General features: G+C 35.2%; 1 protein-coding gene across 1 annotated transcript in view; it reads right to left on the bottom strand.

Annotated features, from left to right (window-relative positions):
* Positions 1 to 14,411, bottom strand: part of Nfxl1 (nuclear transcription factor, X-box binding like 1) — a 53,176-nt gene extending 38,765 nt beyond the window's left edge. The window contains exons 1-9 of the mRNA XM_026385738.2: positions 14,377 to 14,411; positions 13,827 to 14,060; positions 11,066 to 11,239; positions 6,719 to 6,828; positions 4,787 to 4,917; positions 1,807 to 1,985; positions 1,423 to 1,584; positions 1,220 to 1,320; positions 454 to 568 (exon numbers count right to left, since the gene is read on the bottom strand). Coding sequence (XP_026241523.1) covers positions 454 to 568; positions 1,220 to 1,320; positions 1,423 to 1,584; positions 1,807 to 1,985; positions 4,787 to 4,917; positions 6,719 to 6,828; positions 11,066 to 11,239; positions 13,827 to 14,058 — 1,204 coding nt within the window. The 5' untranslated portion in view covers positions 14,059 to 14,060; positions 14,377 to 14,411. The remainder of the gene's footprint in view (positions 1 to 453; positions 569 to 1,219; positions 1,321 to 1,422; positions 1,585 to 1,806; positions 1,986 to 4,786; positions 4,918 to 6,718; positions 6,829 to 11,065; positions 11,240 to 13,826; positions 14,061 to 14,376) is intronic.
* Between the last annotated feature and the right edge of the window lie 1,246 nt (positions 14,412 to 15,657).

Raw genomic sequence — 15,657 nt, 5'->3', positions numbered from 1 at the left:
ATATGTAAAAGCTAGAGGAAAAAAGTGGGGGCGATCCCATGGGGAAAAAAAAAAGGGACCTGGGGATGGTGATGCACACCTGTAATCCCAGTAGCTCAGGAGGCTGAAACAGGAAGATTGCAAATTTACAGCCAGCCTCGGCAACTCAGCAAGGCCCTAAGCAACTCAGGGAGACCCTGTCTTTAAATGAAATATAAAAAGGGTTGGAGATGTGGCTCAGTGGTTAAGCATTCCTGGGTACAATCCCCAATACCAAACAGGCAAATAGAAGGGAAATCATTATGGTAAAAGAAAGGAATAAAGGGAATGAGGAGGGAAAAGCAAGAGGAGGTAGTGGGGAATAAAACTGACCAAATTATGTTACATATATGTACAAATATGCCACAATGAAACCCACTGTTCTGTATAATTAACATGCACCAATAAAAACATTTTCTTAAAAAAAAGTCCTACTTGATTTCTGACATGGACAGAACCTTTTCCCAGATCGAGGACATTCTCCACAAGCACCAACATGGCAAACTTGCTCACATGTATGATTACCACATGGCAGTGTTTTTCCACATACCTAAAATAAGCAAAAGTGAAGGATTTAAAAGTCAACAACTTTGTACAAAATGTGATTCATTTTTAATAATAAATAAACTACTTCTTTATGTCCCTTACATTAAACTTTGTGTTCAACACAGGTGTCATACATACACGTGTGTGTGTGTGTGTGTGTGTGTGTGTGTATCCATATATCCATGTATACACATATTTATTTCCTATACACCAAAGAGGAGTATATAATAAATTAAAAAATACGTATGGCTTCATATAGCTATCCATCAAAGATTTCCAAACAGTACTACAATCATGTCAATTCTTGGATGAGCAATCTACAAATTCAATCCTACTTCCTTAAAGGGAATAACAAGAAGCAAGGAAGTATTGGCTGAAGATAAGGGAAAGAGAGGAAGGGGAGGGTAAGCTTACAAGTGAGAGTGTAAAACTGTACTGAATTCAGAATTCAATAAAAAGCGGTTATTAAAAAAAAATTCCCCAGTAACTAAATTATATTAATTGGAAACTAGCTTCCTAAATCATGATGCAGTTCATCTGAGTTGCTACTCTTTATTATCCTTTATTCAACTAAATCAAATTAGAATTTTTGCTTTCTAGTTTATGCTTTTTGTATTCTTTAATATCCACCCCCTCAAAATGTATATAAACTTACTTGATCACAGTGCCATAGTGGACTCGCACAGCTTCTTTCAGCTACTTTTTTGCCACAGACACATTTTTGTCTACTAACCCTTGGACAGGGTTGACAACTTCCTAAAACCAGAATGATCAATTAGCTTACAAACAATTTAAAAGCAACGAAGATTGCTTTGACTTTTGTATAAAGTCAGAATACGTAACAGGTATGTGCTTTACCTGCATGACAAGGATTTTCACATTTATGTTGCCCACAAAGCAATTTGCGTCCACATGGTAGCTGACAGGACCATTCCTTGGTGCTGCACCTACGAGGGATAGGCTTTGCTTTCTTACAATAACAAGTAGTTGTAACCATCTTTGGACAAGGAGGACAAGGACCTAGAATCCAAAGAAAGTAGGGGGAAAAAAATCATAAGTTGAAAATTAAAACTTTCAATTTCTATATCTTTTAGTAATTTCTAGAAATTTTATCAACAGTTTAAAAAGGCATTACCTTCCAATATATTCTTAAGTTCTCAAGTAAACTTTCACTTTTTTTTTTTTTTTGGCCTCAACATAATAACCACTCAGAGACAACTAAAAATATAATAAGGAACTCACCTGGATGACAGAGGAGTAAACACTTATGACCACAAGGAGGTTTAAATTCTCTCTCACATACTTGGCCACATGAATGAGGCACAAGCCACGGATCTAAAGGTGGATCTTCTACTTTTCCACAATAGCAATAGTACCTACTAGGCGTTTCTGACCTTTTGTATTCAAACCTACATTTTGGACTACAAAAAAATAAAATAAAATAATTAAAATTTATTTTATCTTAAACATAAGAGATAGGAATATAAACATATTAGTAACAGATGATACTGTTCAATTAGTTTTAGGTTAAGGAAACTTAAGCTCTGTTTTTATATTATTAAAAAAAAAAAAAAAAAACAAGCTCTTACTAAAATCTATTTAAACATCTAGCACAGCTCTGTACAATGATTTCCTGAGATGACAGAACTGTCTTAGACCTGTACCAATACAGTAGCAATTAGCCACATATGGCACTTGAGATTTGGCTAATCCATACAATTGAGGAAGAACCAGAATTTCTTTATCTTTTAATTTTTTTAATTTAAATATTAACCTGTGACTAGTTGCTATGTATTAAACATATATATCCAGAATACAGTTTCAAAAAGAAAGCAATATGAGCTTCCTTTTAACCACTTAAACTTTATTCTTGAGGTAATCACTCAGATTTTTTTTTTTTTTTTTTTTTGGCGGGGTAGGGGGGGAATGGGACCTGAACTCAGGGACACTCAAATCACTGATCCACATCCCCAGCCCTATTTCGTATTTTATTTAGAGACAGGGTCTCACTGAGTTGTTTCGTGCCTGGCAGAGGCTGAGGCTGGCTTTCAACTTGTGATCCTCCCATCTCAGCCTCCCATGCTGCTGGGATTACAGTTGCACGCCACTGCCCAGCTTCACTCAGATTTTTATGAAGTTCAGTTTTTAAAAAGTTTGTTTATATGGTTTCCAAATAAATAATATATATTAGCAATGGCATACAAAAATAATTGGGTTATGGGTGGGCAAAACAGCAGCAAGAAACTTGACTAAACTCCAGAATTAAAGGGTAAGAAATTGAAAAGAAACAAAGAATTTTGTAATTCTCAACATCTAATTCAAAATAGGTAAATATCCAATGTGCTAAGTCAAGGAAAAGTTCAAATAGCATCTCACATTCTCTGCTAAAGCAGAAAGATTAGTAACCTACAACATTAAAATAAGTTTTGATACTAGAAGTTTTGATCTTCAGCTCTATCAAAAATCCATTTGTATACCATCATAGATTACTGCCAAAAGATACCCTAAGCCTTATAATCTCCCAGACAAATTAGTATAGTTAGAACACTACACCAAAACAAGTTTTATATTATAACTTAAATTCCTTCTATATCAAAAACAATGTCTTTATTGTCACAAAACATTTTCTTTTTCCAAATAAACACCACATATTTTTAAAGTAACTGAGATATGTTCCTGTAATCAACAATCAAAAATAAAATACTATGACTCGTCTGTTGTAATTGGCATTTTGTTGAAAAAGTTAAATTTTTCTTTACAAAAAGAAAAAAATGTCTATGATTCCTTTCAGCTATCATAAAGGGGGATGTATACTTTTAATAAACTTAGATATGGAGGTGCTAACAGGCAACTTACCATGCATTCACACTGCCCATCATCAGTAACATAAAACTATTTGAGAGAGGGCAATATTTGCAAATGTATGAGATAAAAATAAGTTGTGAAATACAGAATGCAAAGGATATTGCCCTCTCAAATCTAGGAGTAGCTGTTCCTTTTCCTCTTAACTGCTACTTTACTCCTCTATGGCACAAAGACTACTTAAAATAGAAATGAGAAGAGTTAAGGACAAGAAAAAGTACATGTGAGATTTAAATTTCTAACACTAAGAAATCAGAATATCTGCTTTAATTCTACACCTATGGAACACTACAATATCTGTACCAAAGGTAAATAACATACAACAGCAAAATAAATGTAGGCTTTGAAAACAATATCTCTAAAAGCAATACCATAAGACAGAACTCAGAAAACTGAAAAAAGCATGGAATTCAGAAATCAGGAATTATAAGTTTCAAATCCTGACTAAATCATGTAGCAGTAAGAAGAACCTGAAATCATCCTTTTCTTTCAACATACTCCAATCCCCTCTTTGGTAGTGGACAAATAAAAATCTCTCACTGATTGCTGAGAATTTTTACAAAGGAACCTGTATGCATAAATATTTTTTAAAACCACACCACCACAATTTTACAAACGCACCAGTACTCATTATAATAAAGAGAGGTCTAATGGAGGTATTGTAAGGCTTGAATCTTATACAGTTTGGGGGGGCTTATGTTAAGAAAAAGAACACAAAATTATAAACAACAAATTAGCTAAAACATATGAACACACAGAGCCCCTGAGCTTCTGTTTCATTACCTTGACATTGAACTACACCTTTGGGTTGCCACTATGGTTAAATTTTTTACTATCCTTATTTAGCAGAGAGATAGAATTTCTACTACACAACTCTTTCTCAAAATATAACAAAAGTTAAATATTAAATACTAGTCAATAATAGGCACAATAAAATGACATAGAAAAATTAATATACAACTATAATTTCAAGGATAAAATTGGGAAGTCTAATGATCAAAATAAGATGATAACCTTGTTAATGTGATGACAATGGAATTCCAAGAGCTATACAAAATCAAGAATGATTTTCAGTCCCAAAGTGAAAGTTCCTTTAAAGCATAATTAAGAAGTTGTTCTGATAGAAAAAATAAATTGAATAATTCATAAGTTACTGAAATAAACATGATTTAAAAGTTACTGAAAGAAACTAGAAGTTACACAAATTGAAGGAAAAAAAAAAAAGTCATTACCAAGGTTCCATATATTCATAAACCAAATGGCTAAAGGCCAAACATGGACACTGAAACTGCCAATAAATCAACAAATGATGTACAATTTTCATTTACAACTTCAAATCCAACTAATTAGAAAGAGTTACCAAGGCCAAGGATAATCTTTCTTGCCAAAATCATCATCTGTCAAAGAAGATACAAGAAACTGGCTGTCTTTAGCCCACTTTTGGATACAGGGCATGTGAAATATACAGAAACATCCTGAACAGCTCCAAACCTAAGACAAAAGTGTTGGAAATTAAGTTAATTATTAATTCCATAATACTTTTAAAAGAGTATCATGCTAAATTAATAGAAATGTCCTTAATAAAATTCTACTTAGGTATAGAACAATGTAAACAAAAATATTATTAACCACCCAGATTCAATTACCTAGAAATAACTATAGCTAACATTCTAGATAATATCGAATCATGTGTATCTGTACAAATGTGTATGTGTATTATCCTTAAAAACAAAGTCATACTGGTACTAACTCATGTAATTTTTATAGTCTTTTTTAAACACAGTATAAGCATTTACACTTATCAAAAATGTGTAAACAACATGAAATTCAAAGTTTTACAGTATGTCCCATAGATTCATGAACCAAAAATTTATTTAACCAAATTCTTGTTCTTGGACTTTTAGGTTATTTCCAATTATAAATATTATTATAATGAAAGCCTAAAACTACATATGTATAATATATATGGCTTTTTTTAATATAAAATGTATTAGTCTAGCACTTGACTAAATTCTAAAATTAAGTGAGTAAAAACTGAGAATATATATAATGAGAGGCTTAAGAAATAATACTGAATTAATTTTTACAGCAGACAACACTGATATATATGAAAAAAATCACTTCCTCTTTCCTTATAACATTTTACAACTGTTAAAATAAGTAGACTCATAGCATATGGCATAAGCTGGCAACAGCATTACAAAAATCCAACTTCTTAGTTTGGGTTTCCCCTAAGCAGTCATTAAGATCTTAAGACGCAGGAGTCAGTGAACAAGACTGGACAGAAATGCCAATAAATAGTATATTATTGAACTTACTACTAAGGGCCACAGCGGCTCAATACCGTAGGCAGCCCTCCGAAGAATCATGTAAGAAACCCCATGGACTACCCCAGCCCCATCCCTAATAAACAGAAGGTTGAGACATCAGTCTACCAATTCCCTGTGATAGAATGCTGCCTTACGGGACATTAACTGGCTGAATTAGTTTCCAAAGAGAAGAGCTTGAGATGGGGGAGACAAAACAACCCACACACTGAGCAAGTGTTTAAAGAAGAACTGTGTCCACATGTCCACAGTGTCCACAGCTCTAAAGTAGAACTGTGTCCACTCATCCACCTCAGCTACAGAGGACATCCAAATGACTGAATAACAAAGGCACTATATCTGCTACAAAGTGCCAACCATCCTGAACATGTTCAGTTTCTGACTCATTCTGCCTGACCAATCCCATTTCATCATGCCTGATTATTTTTCCCTAGTAATGTAGCTCTAATCAGCAGTAAACTAATACCAGGTCTAAAAACTGAGTCTATTATATTCAGTTGTCACTTCTCTTTAATTGCTTCATTAATACCGTTATAGATTTATATTTAGATAATTCTTCATTAGGCCACAGCTTCTCTAAGGACATGAGTTATGTTTGAATCTTCTCTCCTCAATGACCTCTGTCACTTTAATAAATCATATGTGTTTTATTACATTACTTTTCTTTTATCAAACCCACTGAAAGCAATGTAATACAGCACATTTTAACACTTCATATTTGTGGTACACTATGAAGTATACATACTAAAAATGATTTCGCTAATCAACATATGCAACAAAACTGATACTACAAATATTAAAAGTGCTAAAAATAAAAAATTGCCTCAAAAAGCTTTCATTAAAATTTCATATTTATAAAATGAAGATCAATTTATATACAAAATTCTTAAATGAATCAAGTTTAAATGAATATAAACAAAAAATATTCAGGAAAGACATTAATATGAGCAAGGAGAACAACTTACTGCTTGGTTTCTCTTCACTGAAGCAATACAAATTAAACATGTCATAGCTCCTGCTTGAAAAGCTTCATTTACATACTGTTTTGTTCGCTCTAATTCACGTATATCTCCATCTTGAAATTTAAAAATTGAAAATTTCATGTTAAGCAACATCTGAAAATAACAAACTCACTCTTAGTGTCACACCATGAGCAATATTAATTGCTCAAAATATTGCTAAAAAATACAAAGTTTTAAATTTAAAAAAAAAGATCCTTTGTCAAGAGATTACAAGATCCATTAATTAAATCCATATACTTGATTCAAAAACAGTATCTTAGCTCTGTGTGTGTGTGTGTGTGTGTGTGTGTGTGTGTATATATATATATATATATATATATATTTTTTTTTTTTTTTTTGCATTAAAGTCCTTAACAAATTTGTTGGGTGCACAACCACAGATGTGAGCATCAAGATGTAAAGTAATAACAGAAAGCATTAAAAAAAAAAAAGTGAAAGAAAATAAAAAGCCAAAACTCTTTAGGACCATTTACGATGAATGGGCGCGCGTGTGTGTGTGTGTGTGTGTGTGTGTGTGTGTTTAGCACATAACACACTCTTAATAAAAATTCACTGAACAAAAGTCCCTGACTGAGGTCATTACATTACAATAACCATACTTCATTAAATTATGTTCATTATTTGTGCTAAAAAAAGAAAAAGTAGCATAAGCTTAAAAAAATTAACTAAAACTGTATTTTGATGAATCATTGAGCATTTATTTGCTACATACTAGACTACCATTATTTCCATAGGAGTAAATGAACTGTCATTATCTTCATTTTACAGAAGAGAAATATGAGATACAAAATAATTAAGTACTTTAGCTTGACTAAAAATGAGTCCCCTTAACCTCCATGCTGTGCTGCAATGAGGGTTAGGGCAATCAGGTCCAAGAAACAATAAGTAACAGCAAAATGAAAGATAAAACAAGTACCTTAAAGGACAAACAACACTTAAAGGGGCAGTAAATTCAGCAACTTCAGTGTAAGAAAAATAAGCCTACATGCCCTTAGTACAATAAAAATTGTTCAATACAGGTTGACTGAATCTCAAAGAAAGTAGACTAATACTATAAACTAACAAAAGTACAGAACTTACCAAGGCAATAACCTGATTCAAACCAAAATTTAAGTTGTCATAAAGAAAAATTGAATAAATAAGACACCTGGTTAATTCTTTACATCCTAAAATCATTAAATACAGCACTTAACAAAAATTTACCTTATCAGAATGTAAACATAAATGCAATTTAGGCTATTAAAGAAATACATGGAAAAGCACTCCTAAAACTATGAAATTATTAGACAATTGCTTTATTTCAAATAAACAGTAAAGTTTCAAAAATATCTTTAAAAGCAAAATGACTGTGTTAAATATGCTTATATCACTTTTCAACATAGCTTTTTTAAAAAAATATTAAATAAAATTTAAAATATTAAGCTAACAGTTAATTCACATAATTTAGAATTTAAGAACAAGATGGAAAAGGTTTTGAAAAAGTAAAGTATAATCCAGGTGCGGTAGCGCACACCTGTAACCCCTGGGGCTCAGGAGGCAGAAGAGGAGGATCCAAAGTTCAAAGGCAGCTTCAGCAATGGCACGGCACCAAGCAACTCAGTAAGACCCTGTCTCTAAATAAAACACAAAAAGTAGGGCTGGGGATATGGCTCAGTGGTTGAATGCTCCTGAGTTCAATCCCTGGTACCTCTCCCCAAAAAATAAATAAATAAAGTATAAATTTTTCCTCACAAAATTTATGTAAGACTTCTTTGAAGCTTTGATTAAAGTTTGGTTGTGGCAATAAAGTATACTGTCACTATGAATAGCATGGCATGCCTTTTAAAAAGATCACTCTGGCAACTTAAAAAAAAAATAAACATGAAGAGGCCAAGATAAGCAGCAGCAGGAAATAAGAAGTTAGGGGCAGATAAAGCAGATAAAGCAAAAAATGACCATTAGCCGGTGGGGTGGTGGCGCACACCTGTAATCCCAGCAGCTCTGGGAGCTGAGACAGGAAGATCACAGGTTCAAAGCCAGCCTCAGCAATGGCAAGGCACTAAGCAACTCAGTGAGACCCTGTCTCTAAATAAAATACAAAAGAGGGATGTGGCTCAGTGGTTGACTACCCCTAAATTCAATCCCTAGTAACAAGCCCCACCCCACCCCCCCAAAAAAAAAACTGGAGATTTTGCTGAGGCTGGCTTTAAACTCATGATCCTCCTGTCTCAGCCTCCTGAGCCGCTGGGATTACAGGCATGTGCTACCATGCCCTACTCCTGTCTCCGTTTTCATATGCATCAAATAGTATTAAGTTATCTCACAGTTATTACATAGATTTCATCCACAAATTGAAGAGCTATGAAGACGTGAATTAGGCAATGACAGTATGTAGGGAGAGCATGCATAGATTTATGAGATTTAGGAAGTAGAACTTAAGCATCTTGGGTGACAATTAGATTGGTACTTCAAAAGGTAAGGGTAATATCAAGATTCACAAGAGGAGACTTGTGATAAGTTGTCTGATGTGGCAAAAAGAAACACTAGTAAATGACAATACTCATGCCATCCTAGCTCCCATATTGGGTGGGCAGGTCACTGGGACAACTGTAGAGGTACTGAGAAAAAGACTAACAAAAGAAGAATTAAGTCATCTTTCAACAAATGTATGATTTATCCATGGGTTAAGCCAGATAGAGAGAGTCATCAGGAAATGAGCCATACAAGTATGAAAGTTCAGAGAAGAATCACGAAAGTGTGAGGAATGTGCTCAAATACGAACTCCTTGGGTAAAGTACATAGTATAGTATTCAATTCACTAATGTGAGGTGGAAACCCTCTCATTACTCTGGCATTCACTGTTCATAAATCTAGCAATCAGATCTCCTTACTTTGATAAATGCAAAGTACAGAATATATATAGGAATGACAATAAAATATTAATGGATTTGATAAAAAAAATTACCTTAAAACTTTGTTCATGAAGCAAAGCCAAGATTTAAACCTTGGCAGCTTGGCTTGAGAGTCAATGTTCTTAACTACTGTATGATGCCATTTTTTTCCCCATGAATAAGTACAAGAGCAACAGGCTAAACTACCTCATAATTTCTCCTGCTTTTACACAGAAGATACAACTTAGTAGTGGCTCAAAAAGTTAGGTTTAAACCCAGTTCTGTCATTTTCCGTGTGACTATAGGAGTTTCTCCTCCTGTGCAGAGTTGTTTCCTAGAAAATTTTCACACTTTCTTGTAGTTCTAACAGGATCCTAAAGTGAGATAAGTATATGAACACTATATTTCTACAAAAATAGTGATAAATGTTGATAATACATGCAAGAATGTTACTAATAACTAAGTATAAACATGAAAGATTTAAGAATATTCATATTTACCTTAAAAATAATCTATTTTTTTAATATTTATTTTTTAGTTATAGTTGGACACAATACTTTTTTTTTAAGAGAGAGAGAGAATTTTTTTTTTTAATATTTATTTTTTTTAGTTTTCGTCGGACACAATATGTAGTGCTGAGGATCAAACCCGGGCCGCACGCATGCCAGGTGAGCGCGCTACCGCTTGAGCCACATCCCCAGCCCCACAATACATTATTTTACTTATTTATTTTTAATGTGGTACTGAGGGCTCAAACCCAGGGCCTCGCACGTGCTAGATGAGCACTCTACCACTGAGCCACAACTCCAGTTCCAAAATAATCTATTTTTATAACTTAATACTAAGTCATGCACAGCAGCACTACTTTGGCCCTTTCACACAAACGTAGCTGTAAGAGCAACCCAGTTATATACAACAGATTAACATGAATATACATGTCAGACCTGAAGAGATTCAGCTTAGAAATAAGAAAAAAAATATGAAGATCAAATGTGAATAAGATATAAATTAAAGTAATAAGTTAAATTAATCTCAAAACACTTTTAACATGATAAAAATGAAAAATAGGTTGAAAAAATATCTGAAGTCTTCTAGTTCAATCAAATCACAACAGGACAACTTGCCCTAGCCATTTCTCAGAGAACTGACAGCCCCCTCCCAGCATTCTACTGAAATGCCAATTAAAATCACAAGAGATACAAAAGGGCTGTGAAAGAACCATCCCCATGCTATTTGTTTTATAGAAAGATTAAATAACATATAACTCAAATAGTAAAATGTACAAAAATTCAACTTCATAACACAACATGCTTATTCTTAAAATGCAAAAAAACCATTCCATGTAGTATGAAAAGTGTTACCAAAAAAAGGAATATATTTTCAATGATGTCAAAAAAGTCAAAATATAAAAGATCAATACCTGTCTGAGTAGTATATGTTACAAATGTATTGGCAACTATTTTCCCCTGTTTTCCTTCAAAATCTTCATCTCCTTCTTCTTCAGATGAAGAGCTAAAGTGTTCTTCAATTAGTTTTTTGGCTGCAGCTTGATTAGCTTTCTTGATTTCCTCAAATTTCTGCTGAGACATTAGCTCTGTTTAAAAGGAAAAAAAAAATGGTTTCATTTCTGCAAAACAATCTCCTCAAAAAGCAAGACACGATGTGCTAATAATATATGATTTTTAAACATGCATTTGAAAGTAGCCTTTGAAACATTCTATCTTACTAAAACTTCATAAGAAAAAGTATTTTCAAATTTCTTGACACAGTTAAAGAAAATATCAACAAAATTTTCATTTTTATAAGTCCCACTAAAAGCAGTGAATTGTTATAGAAACAAATAACTAACAAATCAAGAAAAAGAAATTATGAAGATAAAAATATCAAAACCTGATCAACCTCAAAAAAAATTATTAAAAAGTCTGGGAATATAGCTCAGTGGTAGAGTACCCGCCTAACATGTATGAGGCCCTGAGTTCAATCCCCAGTACCACAAAAGCAAACACATAAACAAATACTAACAAAATTTAAATGGCACATTTTTAAAATACACTACACAGTTATTTTTAAACAGTGAGGGAAGATGCTCACTGGAAGCATGTCAGAATCCAGGGAAGCAGGTACTTGTTTAAACTACCCTATTTTCAACCACAGCCCAACCCAACCCACCAGTCTGCACAACAGTATTCATTGTGTATCTATTATATTAAATATAACCTGCTTCTTAGAAAGCTCAAGAACTTTGGCCTTCCATGTAGTCTTTTGACATTTTTGTGGTCACAAAAATAAGTACATTTAACATTAACCCACAAAAAATATTGCTTTCATAGAAAATATACTTTTTTACAATTTCACTTCAAAAAGAATGTAAAATAAGTTAGTTCTTCCACTTGATTTCCTTTAGCACTGTTTGTAGTTCTCGTTTTGTCACTTGATTAAATAAGAGTTGAAAAGAGAATTAGATAATTTCATGGCACATATTCTCAATAGACTTCAAAGTTCTTAAAGAATAAGGATCATGGGAATTTTCTTCTGTTAATAAGTTCTATGGACAGTAATAATAGATTAAGAAAGGAACCACAAACAATTGAATTCACCTGAATTCAATATTGCATTTATTGGAAGGATTTTAAATTTGCTAATTAGAAACTAATGAACTACTATGAGAAAAGCTCTCTTATTTTAGGTAGCATATTAGTATTTAGTGAAGTTTTATCTTTTATTTCTCTCATAAAATGTTTCCTTTTTCTTATTACAGCCACTTTTGTGATTATCGACCAAAACTGTTATTTCAAGTAAAACTAGAAGAAAATAAAATGTAAAATGTATAGTGTTTACCTGGGTATTGTTAAGTACCTCGAAAAAAGTAATGGCTATAAGATATTTGACTCAAAAATCTGTACAATAAGAGAAGTGATAAATGCCAATAATCTATGGGAAATGCACTTAAAAGACACTTAAGGTGGGGAGGCTGAGATGTACAGAGACAATGAAAACATTTATAACCTGATATATATGTATTTACCTGACATCTCAAGCTACAGAGAAGTTGACAAAACAATTTTTCCACATATTATTTCTTACACTCAAATCTCAATTACCCTGACAGAGTACACTTGCTTTCCTTCTACTCACAAAATCCAAGAAAGTTTACCGAAATTGTTCATAGGTCTCCAAAACACTAGTATTGCTGTATGTATATACGTAACTGTATAACCAATGTGATTCTGCAACCTGTACACTCAGAAAAATGAGAAATTATACCCCATTTGATTCAAATGTATGACATGTCAAGATCATTGTACTGTCATGTGTAACTAATATAAATAAAGAAGTAAATAAACTCAGTAGCTGCAAACCATGTGAACACCACCCAATTTTAAAACCCTAGAAGAAAACCCATTCAGAAGCTCAAATTTGCTCCCCATCCCCACCCCACCCCCGCCAAAAAAAAGGTATTCTGAAACAAACACATTCCAAACATACACACACACACACACACACACACACAAATCAGTGATTATTCTCTCAGTCCCACCTACAACTTTGTGTAAATGCTCTCAGACTACACTAAAACACAGTCTGGAATGAAGGGTATTAACAAAATCAAGAAGGCAACACAGATATATCCATGAAAGGACGTGAAATTTCTGAACAGGAACCACAGTTAGGAAAGGACCACTTGCTCAAAAGTTCATTGTAATGCTTAAAGAAGCCAGTCAAAAAAAAAAAAAAAAAAAAGAAAGGAAAAAAAAAAAAGAAAATCTGGCAAAGAAGAGATAACTTAAGGTGCAGTGTCCGCTCCCAATCTAAATTGGATTTCTGCAATCTCAGCCCAGATGACTGTTGCCATGCCCAAAGAAACTAAAGCCACAATACTTTATTTAAAAAAAAAAAAAATTAAGTGGTTAGCAGATTTTTATGAGATGGCACAATTTACAGGGATTCGGGCAGGCAAAAAGTGTGGTTTGGAAAAATACTGGCCAGAAAGTAACAAAGGCAATATCAACTACATTCAGATGAAAAGGACTGAAGAAAAGATGCCGGAACGGGTTTGAGAAGTGAGCCCAATAATAAACTTCTTTGAAGGAGAATAAAGAAGTGAATGACAAAGAGCGAAGGCGGAGGTAGGAAAAAGTGTTAAGCATCCAGGTGAGTCTGAGGACAGGAGCCATTCTCACCAGTGGCCACGGAAGCCTGCGGTGCTTCAGGTCCCACGGGGCCGTGCCTGCTACCTCCACCCGCCGTGCTCGCGACTCCTCCGGGGCTGGCATGAACTGCACCCCCAGACCCTTTCTCTCGCCCTCCTCCCGCGCCGCGAAGAGGAACTCCATTTCCTGAGGAGGGGGCGGCGGTGGCCCGTCCTCGGGCACGGCCTCTGCCACCGGCCACCTGGCGCCAGGAAGCTTCCATCCCTGCAGAGGAAAGATAAAGGAGTGGAAAAAGCGTGAACACGACGGGACACGTTATGCTAGCGACTGCGTGTGGAGGGTCCCAGGGCAGGGTCCCAGGGCGGGGCCGCGGTTTGAGAAGGTCGCGGCCCTGTCTCTCTGAGAGGGCTAGTCCTCGCTAAGCCCGGGCTTGGGAGGTGGACCAAAGAGGGAGTGGACTAGGTGGAGAAAAGGACCGCGGGGCAAGGAGCGCCCAAAGCCAGATAGGAAGAGCCGAGGAGACAAAAAGCGCCTTCTCAGCCTCAGTAGAAGCACGATGGAAGAAGAGCAGCAGACTGACCCGGCGGCTTTCACCGAGAACCAACTACAAGAACGGACCCCACGGAAAGCTACGTCTCCTTACCGACGGCGCTCGCTCGCAGCGACTACAATTCCCAGAAGCCCCCACTAGCCGGCCGCAGAACGCGTGGCAGCGATGGCCGCTTCCTCGTCTAGAGTCCTGAGAGGGGCTCACTGCGCGTGCGCTCACCTGACTACGCCGACCTTTTGGGAACTACACTTCCCGGCGTGCTTAGGAGCTCGGGAAGGGTAGCGGCCAGGAAGGACGCGTGCTGGGGACGTGCTCTTGATTTATGGAGGTCGCTGCCCTGCCATCGCCCTGATTGCCGCTAGGGGTCAGGATTCTATCCAAGTAGGCCCAGTTGGACTTCCGCCACATTCTTGTTTTGGGGCTTGTGGATGTGTTCTCACAGCCAAAAAAAAAAAAAAAAAAAGAAAACACTTAGGAGTGGCCGCTTAGAGAGGGAAGGAAAGTTAAGGAGTGGGAACATTTCAGGAAATGGCTAGAGTTAAGAAAGTGCAGAAAGTGCCCTTCTGAATTTCTAGAGCGCTGTCAAAATCTGATGCCTATTATTATCCTAGTTCATTAGAGTTTGCAAGGTGCTTTTTCTGGAGCAATCTGATTTTTTACTTTCAAGACGGCTCCCTCAAGTAGGTTTTATTAAAGAAAATAGTTGAGAGCCAGGACCTAAATCTTGTTACTTTGCTGAGTTTTCTAGCAAGATGTACTGAGATATGTAGATTTCAAAAATTAATTTTGAGGTCTGGGATTGAAAAATATATTGATTAATGTTTGGGATTATGCAATCCTTATGCAACACCTCAACATAATGAATTCTTCTACCTTAATCTCAAGTATCAAATATTTAGATAGCATTTATTTAATGGCAGGTACTGTTCAAAGTATTTTATAAATATGTGTTAATTGATTTGGGACAGTAACCCTGATTATTACCTCCTTTTTACACTGAGGCAGAGAGGCTAAGTGACTTGCCCCTGTTCATACAGAAAGGAAAAAGGTGAAAGTAAGCTTCAAAAGCAAGTAGTATGATTTATTGGAAACCATGCTTTCAATCTCTTATACATAGGTATTACAGTATTGCCAGTACATTATCCAAATACAAACATGGTCCTAAGAGTATAGTTTCATTGGCTAGAAATTAACAGATATGAACCAACAGCTTAACATTGCACTTGGATAAAGACTTTTAGTTTGAAGCTTTAAGAATGTTTACTAATGAGGAAGACTCAGTTGAAAATAATTTTATATGCCAGAGATCTG

This window comes from Urocitellus parryii, chromosome 10 (genome assembly GCF_045843805.1).
Source record: "Urocitellus parryii isolate mUroPar1 chromosome 10, mUroPar1.hap1, whole genome shotgun sequence".
In the NCBI taxonomy this organism is placed as follows: Eukaryota; Metazoa; Chordata; class Mammalia; order Rodentia; family Sciuridae; genus Urocitellus; species Urocitellus parryii.
The sequence above is the reverse complement of the archived record's forward strand: the minus strand, read 5'-3'. Positions and strand labels throughout refer to the sequence as shown.